Source organism: Syzygium oleosum, unplaced genomic scaffold, assembly GCF_021117445.2.
Source record: "Syzygium oleosum isolate NSW1041296 unplaced genomic scaffold, Sole_v2.1 Sole_v2.07, whole genome shotgun sequence".
Classification (NCBI taxonomy): Eukaryota; Viridiplantae; Streptophyta; class Magnoliopsida; order Myrtales; family Myrtaceae; genus Syzygium; species Syzygium oleosum.
Window position 1 is genome coordinate 4,580,265 of NW_026607491.1, and position 10,414 is coordinate 4,590,678.

Here is a 10,414-nt window from a genome sequence, read left to right on the forward strand (position 1 = left end):
GCTCAATTTGTCACGAAGATAGATATAACTATATATGTTTTTTTATGCATACGACATATAATATATTGTATATTGTATATATGTATATGTTAGTGCTATAGTGCTTCACGTTTTCTTTTCTTTTATGCATGCTTCTTTCATACACAAACGTACCTTTTATTTTTATATGTTACTATATTACAAAAATTTATATATTTATTTTTAATATAGGCGCTAGAGTGCTTCACAATTTCTCCATTTTAAAACTAGTGCTTCGTTTGTTTTGTAAAAAATGTGACAATTTTGTAAAATGTTTTCTAAGAAGTCATTTTTCTAAGAAAATGACGATATTTTCCAGTGTTTGGATGAAACCTAATAACAAACCGAAAAATATTTCCCGTCGTTTGTTAAGGAAAATCTCATTTAATTTTCCTAAATAGACATTCACTATTCGGGAGTTAGTAACTTACATACGGTAGCCAAGGAACCCGGCACAAGCTTTCAGGCACTGGTCTTGGGTCCACCGAAACCGAGCTTGAGAACTCAATGCCCATGCCCACCTCCCTAGCACCTCGGCCCAGGTCTTCAGCGCCCGGACCTGGGTACATTAAGGTCGGGCCCTGTACCCCAAAACATGCTTGACTTTTCATTCTTTTTAATTAAGTGGTATGGTATGGATTAGTCTATAATATAAAGAGCAATATACTAATTTTCAGTAGTCATAGTGTAAGACATAGATCCATGGTGAACGGTCAAAAATTCTAACATTGAAGTTAATAAAGAAAGAAGAACATTCGAAAGGTCCAATCAAAGAAGTTTCCCATTTTAAGACTGGTCCCCCCAAAAAATTGAAGAGACGAAAGAGATGTTCATCTAGAAGACTAATTTCGTCAATGAAGCCGGCTCTTAATTGGCTTCTTCTGTGGAATTATAGCATTATTTTGCGCATAAGTAGCACATCGATTTCAAGTGAAACAAAACATCCCATGAAACACGTATCGATATGAACTTATGACAGTTCATAGGAAACTACCAGCAATCGCCGGTGCGCATAGAGAAGCAGACATTTTGGAGGCTATATAACCCTTGTTTTCCTCATCATCTACACTACCACAGAAACTGCAATCCTTCTTCACTCACTCTTCAATGGCGACTGCCAATTTTTTCCTCCTCCAATTGCTTCTACTCGCCCTTGTTGGTAGCTCTCTACTAATTAAAGGGATAGTCTCCCAAGATGATCGAAAGGCAAGGTCCCCCCGCTCGCTCGCGCTATCTTTCTCTCTCGAAAATTTTCTCCCATTTAACTATTTGTCGTAATTTTGACATGAAGTATACTTTTCCTTTCAACAAAATTCTCGCCTAAAGATCGTTTCGATAGACCGAACAAAACCAGCTTGAACCTTCAAACAGAAGTATTCATTGTGATTGATTAATGCCTGCCGCCTTTGATATATAAAATGCTAGCATTGTGTTTTATGAGGTATGAACCTATCAATGTTACACCTGAGCAACTCTACTCAGCCAGCTAAGAGCAATATCTCAGTCAATTGCACATTTCTCTTACATGCTTCAACTGCCTTGCATTACTTCCAAATTGACCGATTTTTTTCTCCGTATTGATTGGATTTTTCTTCTCTGCCTAATATGCAACCAGGCCTTCATTGTGTACATGGGCAACCGGCTCAAAAATGATGTTTCTGCATCACCTCAACACATCAACATGCTCCAGAAAATCACCGGCAGGTCAGATAACTCATCCAATTTTAGACCTAGCTCATTTAGAAGTGCTAATAATTTATTTTGGTTGTACAAACCAATCTGTAGCAACTCCACAGGCATGCAGAAGAATTTTCAGAATATGTGCAGCAATTACCATTTGATTTTAATCTAGAGCGTATCGAACTTTCATAAGAATTTTCAGAATATGTGCAGCGATGTTCCCTCAAAGCATCTGCTCCACAGCTACAAAAGGAGCTTCAATGGATTTGCAGCAATGTTAACTGAAGAGGAAGTGAAGAAGATGGCTGGTAATTAGCATCAAAATTTACTCTGTATGTTTCTCTCTTCGTGCTTGCACAATCTGAAAAAAAATAATTTCTGGGACACGATGCTTAGGACTGGAGGGTGTCGTGTCCGTGTTTCCCAATCGGAAGAAGCAGCTCCACACCACAAAATCATGGGACTTCATGGGCTTCTCACGACATGTGGAGAGATCGAAAACGGAAGGCGACCTCATCGTCGGAGTGCTCGACTCTGGCATATGGCCGGAATCGGAGAGTTTCAGTGATCAAGGGCTGGGCCCGCCGCCGAGCAAATGGACCGGCACTTGTCAAAGTTCATCCAATTTTACCTGCAACAAGTACATAAATTAAATAATATTCCTCATAAGAATACTACATAAATACATCTTATGCGCAAAGTATATGCTTTAATGTGCTACGACAACGATATTTATGATTGCAAGCAGGTAGAGAGATTGATGTCACATCGACATTTTCTCAAAAAGAAGTACCTAAAGAAATCAAAGTGAACAAATTTGGATGGATATGACTCGTTCTATCCATTGATTGATAGTTTTATCTTTTAACGAGATGGTCGTGTTTTTCTTGGCATGCATAGTTTCAAGGCCAATTAGAACCCTATTTTCGATAGGCTCAATCTTTTCCCTTCATTTATGCACAATCTCTGGAAAATAGAAAAGCAATAGAGCTACATCCGGAAAATCACGAGGCTCATGATTAGGAAGCCAGAGAGATGAGACCATAGAGTCGAGAAGAAATAAGAAGATTATAGGTCAATCAGTACAACAAAATTACCATGCATTCATTTCATATGATAATGAGTACGCTCATACGGCCAATTCTTTTATAGCAAGGTTATCGGGGCGAAATACTACCGAGCAATCGGCAAATTTGGTCCGAGCGATCTGCGATCCCCAAGAGACTCTGATGGCCATGGGTCCCACACGGCGTCGACGGTAGCCGGAGATGAAGTTAGCATGGCCAACCTATACGGCCTGGCTCAAGGCACGGCTCGCGGCGGAGTTCCTTCGGCCCGCGTTGCGGCGTACAAAGTGTGTTGGTCCGATGGTTGCCATGACGCCGACATCCTGGCCGCGTTCGACGATGCAATCGCCGATGGAGTCGACATCATTTCCGTCTCGCTCGGGTCCCCCTCCCCTAGAGACTATTTCAGGGATTCGATTGCGATAGGAGCTTTTCATGCCATGCGAAAGGGTATACTCACATCAACTTCTGCAGGCAATGGTGGACCCCTTCTTGCCTCCATCACTAACTACTCGCCATGGTCTCTCTCGGTCGCTGCTAGTACCATCGACAGGAAGTTCTTTACTAAAGTGCTATTGGGTAGTGGCAAGAGTTACGAGGTAAGAAAGTTATCTCGTTGTGATTGGTTCGACTAATCTGTACAAAATTTTCTCCTGACTAGCACTAGTAAAAGATTCGTTTTCTATGTACCTAACACGCGGTGTGTCAAATCGAATTGCCAGGGAATCTCCATAAACACCTTTGATCTCAAAAGTGACATGTATCCAATAATTTATGGAGCAAATGCTCCCAATGTCTCTGCTGGGTACAATGGGTCCATATCCAGGTAATCAATCACGAAAGTCTAGTAAATTTCACTAGCGGTCACTAAGTTCGGTGCGTTTTGCAATCAAGTCACCCAAGACGAATTCCTATTTGAAGGTATTGCTTTCGTGGTACATTGGATTCCAACTTGGTGAAGGGCAAAATCGTGTTTTGTGATACTCTTCAAATAAGAGGACCATTCTTTGCTGGTGCTGTTGGTGCTGTGATGCAAGACGATGGACCCAAAGACGCTGCCAGCTCTTTCCCCATACCCTCATCTTACCTAGACCCAGAGGCTGGCAAGGAAATTTACTCGTACATGAACACCACCAGGTCTTCTTCTTCTTCTCTATTCCCTTTCGTTCTGTATTTTTTCACCTTTCGTAGCATCAGTTAATCCAAAATGCCAATGTCATGAACACTAAATTGATTTGAAATTCGTATAAAACTCTCTTAGCGACCCAACGGCGACCATATTCAAGAGCTATGAGGGACCCGATAAGCTCGCACCCTACGTGGTGTCCTTTTCATCGAGGGGTCCAAACCCAGCTACACTTGATATTCTTAAGGTAATTTTACACGTTAGGTTAGTCTACAAGATTGTGTATGGAGACTTGTATGAACTGACACGGAACTTTGTTTGGTACACCTGTAACAATAATATGAGATATCTTGTTAATTACAGCCGGATTTGGCGGCCCCAGGCGTTCATATTTTGGCTGCATGGTCTTTGGTCAGTCCGGTTTCGGGGGTTCAGGGAGATAACAGATTTGTACCCTATAACATTATATCAGGGACATCGATGGCATGTCCACACGCTTCTGCAATCGCAGCTTACATTAAGTCATTCCACCCCACATGGTCTCCTGCTGCTATTAAGTCTGCTCTTATGACCACTGGTAATGTACATTATCTTGCTGTAAAAATTCAATTTCTTAAGGCTAGATTAACAGTTTTGAAGTAGAACAAAGGATAATGTGGCAAAAAAAAGATACATGAAAAGCTATGTGTCTTTGGTCGAATGGCGCACCATTTGAAAGCATACACCCAATGCTGCTATGCGATGTCTAATGTATTGATTACTCAATGCATGTCTAAGTGAATACCTTGACTAATCCGGTTTGATGACGGTACTATCAATTTGTCATCAGTAAAAATTAGGATCACTAACAGACACTCGTTAGAATGCAGGTCTAGTTAGTAAGTTTTCAAATGGGGTTGTGCAAAGAGCACAATGACCTCCAGGAAGCTTTTAATTTTCATGTTTCATAATATGGACATCTATCGGGTCTGATTCACTTTCATTTCTCAATAATTTCTAGCTCTTCCCATGAGTGCGGACATCAACTCTGAAGCCGAATTCGCATATGGGGCTGGCCACATTGATCCCGTCCAATCGCTAAATCCTGGCTTGTTGTATGATGCCGATGAAACTGATTATGTCGACTTCTTATGCGGACAGAATTACACCACAAAAACATTGCAATTGGTCACAGGTGATAGTAGCTCTTGCTCGGGATTGAACAATGGAACAGCAGCTTGGGACCTGAATTATCCATCATTTGCACTTTCTACTTTATCGAAGGCCTTTAATCGCACCTTTACAAGGATTGTGACAAATGTCGGATCGCCTACATCAACATACACCTCTGTCGTTAAAGCTCCAACTGGGATCAAGGTCACAGTTATACCCAGTGTCTTAACTTTCTCAAGTGTTGAACAGAAACTGCCGTTCAGCGTAATGGTTGAAGGGAAGTTAAACAACTTCATGCTTTCTGCCTCTGTAACATGGACTGATGGGGTACATCAAGTAAGAAGCCCCATTGTCGCATTCCTAGTGCCATAAATGCCTTGTCATTTCGAACCCTGTAATCTCATTGTGATCGAACATTCGATGTTCCAAAAAAATAAGAGGCAATAATACGATCCGTGTTAGTATGGCTGCGCATTCTATGGATTTTGATGACTTTTTGACAGGGTAACCTTGTATTTCAGTAAAAGTTTGATGGGCAAACTTTTCAAAATCTCACTCTTCATATTGTGTTAGAAGTGGGGATCGACCCCGACCTGTGGTCAATTAGCATTAATTGTTTGATATACTTGTCTTACGGCAAAAGGACACTATAAGTGCTATAAGTTGTGTACAGAGATCACTTTGGTGCCATAACTTTTTTTCGGATCACTTTGATGCCAACTTTTTTGAAAAACGATCACTTTAGTGCCAATGCTGATATGGCCGCCGGAAATCTGACGTGGCTCTTTTTTTATTAATTTCCGATGCTAACATGACTTTCCGGAAATCTGACGTGGCGCTTTTTTTGGCCGAAGTCACTAAAGTGATCTCTTTTCCTCCGACTTGGCACCAAAATGATCCGAAAAAAAGTTATGGTACCAAAGTGATCTCCGTACATAACTTATGGCACTTATAGTGTCTTTTTGCCCTTGTCTTACTATCAGGTCCACGTAGACCTAAAAAACAAAAAATCACGAAAAACGCTCTGCAAACTCAGATGTAAGCAATGGATACTTCCTGTCCTTCGGAGACCAATTGCTTTTCTTGCCGCTGTCCCGTCCTTGCAACGCTGTTTCTCACTAGTACACCATATAAATTTGTGCTACAGGATACTAAATTGAGATTGAGTTCCTCGAATTGTTATAGGTGCTTTCACCTAAAGATCATTTTACAGTGGCCTTGATTGCTTGCATTGAGCTTGCTTGAAGGACACGCTCAAGGAAACAATATTTTCTCTTAAACAAAGATAGCACGATATATGCAATTAGAAGTGTAAAGCACAAACTATAACAAGTGTTTTCAAGAAATGAAGAAGTTTGATTCTTAAAGCTACCAGAGAGTTACGATAAAACGCATAGATTCACTTAATTAAATGTTAGTCATAATCACCAGGTAATGGATTGATTTTAGTCGCTGAATGTTTTGGCCATGCACTTGCATAGACAGAAAATTCAGCAACGACAAAGTAGGAAAGGAAGCGATGAACTCTTGTAAATGCTAGAGTCACCCCAGGTTTACCCCTCCGGCTGTCGGCCGTGCGGGGGGTTCCTGGGTCATCAAAAAAAAAACAAAAACAAAAAAAACTCTTGTAAATGCTAGAGATCTATCAAAGGAAAAGCTAACAATTTCAACTCAGTACATAAACTGATGGCAAACTATAGGTTACAATAATCTTCAAGATTCAAACTTTTACTATTATGAGAGTACTAATAATCATGAAATAACCCACCCATGGGTAGCTTAGCTGGTTAGGGCGTACTTGGGATTGTGTGGTTAGGCGCACTGATCTCAAGTTCGATTCCCCAGCTGAGCACTTGTGATTTAAGTGGGGGGCCATGACGGTGGGTTGCTGTGCTAGTCTCTCCCAAGGAATAGTCGAGGTGCACGCAAGCTGGCCCGGACACCTCGGTTACAAAAAAAATAATAATAATAATCATGAAATAAAAGGAATGGGAACAAGAATTGGAAGACAATTCCTAGTAGGAGTTTAACCTCCAAAAGCAGAGTCTGACAATGACTATAGGTAACAAGTTAAGCTGTCAAGAGACCTATATGAGGAACCCCCTTCCTTAAAAACACGGATCCACCTTGTCCTTCAAACTCACTGCTCTATCCCTAATAGCTTCGCCTGCTGAATCCGCCATTAATCTTCTAATGGCATGCTCTATCTCGCCTCTCTCAAGCTTACCCTCCAAATGCAACCGGACCCTCCAAAAGTCACTCACATAACTTGCATTCACCTTTTGATCCCCAAAAGAGGGTATACAAATCATCGGTACACCTTCACAAATGCTTTCCATCATCGAGTTCCAACCACAATGAGTCCAAAATCCGCCGATGGCCTGATGAGCCAGCACTTCTTGCTGCGGTGCCCATTTCACAATATGAACCCTTCCATTTAACATCTCTAGTAACGAGCTCGGCAAACGTCTGAGCCAGTCCAATCCGCAAATTGATCCAGGCCTGATGACCCACAAAAAGGGCTGCTCGCTATTTGCTAGCCCCCATGCTATTTCTAGGAACTTGGCCTCATCGCAATGCTTCCCAGGCTCACATAGATGACTGACTTGGGCTTTTGCTTCTTCAGCCAGGAGATTGAGCTCATGTCTTGCACCAGCAAGCTGCTCGAAGAGGCTGGAAAGTACTTGTGAAATGGACCAATCACGAAGATAGGAATGGGAATGGCTTGCCGAGCTTCGGCAAGTTTTGTCCCCTCGAGTTCTTCAGAGGAATTGCGGATAAGTCCAGAGGAGGCCCTGGTCTCTCTGCCCATGTTTGCTAATTTCTGTTGGAGATCCTCGGGGTTCTTTGTGTTGACAACTGGAAGGTCTTTCATTTTGAGAGGTGGAACTTCGGGAACAGCCTTGTCCAGTTCGGAATCTAACAGAGAAACAAAAGGAAGCAGTCAATGCTCTTTCTTGAGTTGAAAAACATGGCCTATAGTCCTACTTTTCCCTTTTACTATATACAACTTGGATAATTAACGCAGAACAACATGGGATCAAACATTTTCCAGTTCTAGATAAGAGATGAGCGCAGATATTAGTCCCAGAGTGACACTATGCATGGCACAAAGAGCAGTGTAATCAGTTAGACTTCCACACAAATAAGCTGACGACAAATCAAACTAACATGCACACATCGATCATCAATGCTTTTGATAAAATTTGTAAAATCAGAAAAGAATGAGTCATTATGCATTCGACATAACATGAAATACAGCAGCAAATTTGTAAAGACAATTATTTTTCTTTTTTGTTGAAAACTCAACTCTTGAGGATACCTCAGTGTTGGCTGTTGGGTATGAAACCATTTTGGCACCGTGTTATTTCTGTTTACTAAACCCACGGTCATCAGTCAGCTGAGTCCAAATTAAACTTAATCTTTATGTCTAATCTAAAGTGTAAAGTACGAATTTGTTGCTTAGTGCTGGACAAAGAAAGCAGCCCACCATACAGTATATATGGAAGTTTCAAAGGCATGCTGTTCCATTGAGTATCCGAGAAAGATGTTTGCAAAGCAGTAAAATTTAAGTGGAGAAAGATGGAAGTAAAACAAGCACATGAAATCTACTGAAAGCATACAAGGTTGGTCATATTGTACAAAATACAAATACCACTTGCCTCTAGAATCCAGATTGCTGAGACATGCAAAGATTTTTAATAATTTAGCTAGAAGGCACACCTTTTATTGGGAGGCAACCCTTTTCTCTCAGAGCGGACAAGGCAGAGAAAGCAGAAATTGAAGAGATACTAGTACACCTCAACACAATCCTCGGGATCTTAAGCTCGTCCGCGACTGCTTGAGAAAATTACCAAACGGCATCAGTTATCAAGCAAGCGACGCGATCCTCCAAGCCATCACACAAGACCTTTTGCAAGCAATCCCGAAATGGGACGGTGCAACCAACATTAAGGCGTACTATGAAAGCTAGGAGATCGGATTCCGAGACGTACTCGGTTTCTTGTAGACCATCAGGGAATGAGTTGAAGGTGAAGTGAGGGAAGTTGTGAGGATTGGCGGAGTTGTATTGGGTGTGCACGATGGAGATGTTGAATCCTTGGGAATGAAGAATGCTTGCAAGTTGACGCATCGAGCTGATGTGGCCCTGAAGGGGGAAAGGAAACAGCACAATTTTGTGATGACCATTCTCTTTCTTGAGCTGAGAATGAGGCTGACTTCCTAAGTACCCCATGGACAGATCAATTCTTATGCTGATGCTTCTTTCTTATGGCTCTCTGTTCTTCTTGCGCTTATAGGATTGGATTGGCATGTTGGAATTTGAAGGTTGGACATGCAAATATGAAATTGAGCTTAATGGTTTGACGTGTTATCGTGGGTCCATGCTATTGAATTGGGTGGGGCTAAAGATTTGATTGCCTGTAACATGTAAAATTGATTTAGTATTGGAGTATGAGAATGACCAGTGTGTTCAACAGATCATTTCAATAGCCTCCAATGTATATATAGAGAAAAGAATAAAAAAACAAAAAAGGATGTCCCCACTCTGCAGCATTAATATACATCCATCCATATATGTATAGTATAAATTTAGTTGTTTAGACACTTAAAGAAATTGCCACGAGATTCGGGTGTTGAGATATAAAATTGTTTATAGCACCATTCCAAAATTGGATAACTTAGGATATTAAGCATAATTGCACAGACTTGAGAAGCGGACGACGACGAAAACAAGAAGCGCCGACGTAGCCGAAAACCCATTCCATTGATTTAGGGTTCCTCCCTTGGATGTTTTCAAAGTCCACAATTTAGTTGTTTTTTTCCAAAAGTACATCAATTCAATATTCATATATACTAAGGCACCGCAATCGTAACAATTGAATTATAGATATTATTCTGGCCAATGGGGGAAAAAAGAATATTGATACTATCGCTCATATATTAGATGTAAGCCCACCTAGAGTCGAGAGATTAATAGGCTGCCTATTCCGATCTTAGTCCAGTCGTGGCCTAACCCAAAAGTTATTATAAATAATATGTGATGGGTGAGCTTGGACAACATATTAGGCCCGAGCCCATCCAAAGGCCAATTATCACATCAAAACTCTATTCACTTTTCAAATCTCTAACTCCTATTCGGTCCACAACATCACCCATAAATTATGGTTTATATAATATTTTCTCAAACTCAAGCATATATGTATAGATTAGGTGTACTAGATCGAATTAATCACATTTCAAGGATTTGAAGAAAAACACGAATTCTCGTACTTGATTAATACCATCCGGACCACATCATCCATAAACATTATTCTCTCAACCGCATAAAGTCGCAGTAGCAATCCTGGTGATGTTGCAGTGCTGGGTAGAC

General features: G+C 41.0%; 1 protein-coding gene and 1 pseudogene across 2 annotated transcripts; one reads left to right on the forward strand and one right to left on the reverse strand.

Annotated features, from left to right (window-relative positions):
• The first annotated feature begins 957 nt into the window (after nt 1-957).
• LOC115673279 (cucumisin-like) lies at nt 958-5,526 on the forward strand. Of its 2 annotated transcripts, XM_056312998.1 has the most exons (11): nt 958-1,224; nt 1,634-1,722; nt 1,804-1,822; nt 1,889-2,006; nt 2,095-2,338; nt 2,851-3,364; nt 3,488-3,591; nt 3,687-3,902; nt 4,027-4,138; nt 4,255-4,468; nt 4,892-5,526. In XM_056312998.1, exons 1-11 carry the CDS (start codon nt 1,126-1,128, stop codon nt 5,413-5,415), a joined length of 2,253 nt encoding a protein of 750 aa, XP_056168973.1. In that variant the 5' UTR covers nt 958-1,125; the 3' UTR covers nt 5,416-5,526. The 2 variants fall into 2 exon arrangements, with proteins under 2 accessions (XP_056168973.1, XP_030451259.2); XM_030595399.2 differs by lacking the exon at nt 1,804-1,822 and having other exon boundaries at nt 1,912-2,006.
• A 1,486-nt stretch (nt 5,527-7,012) lies between these two features.
• On the reverse strand, nt 7,013-9,380 carry LOC115676844 (UDP-glycosyltransferase 76B1-like; annotated as a pseudogene).
• Between the last annotated feature and the right edge of the window lie 1,034 nt (nt 9,381-10,414).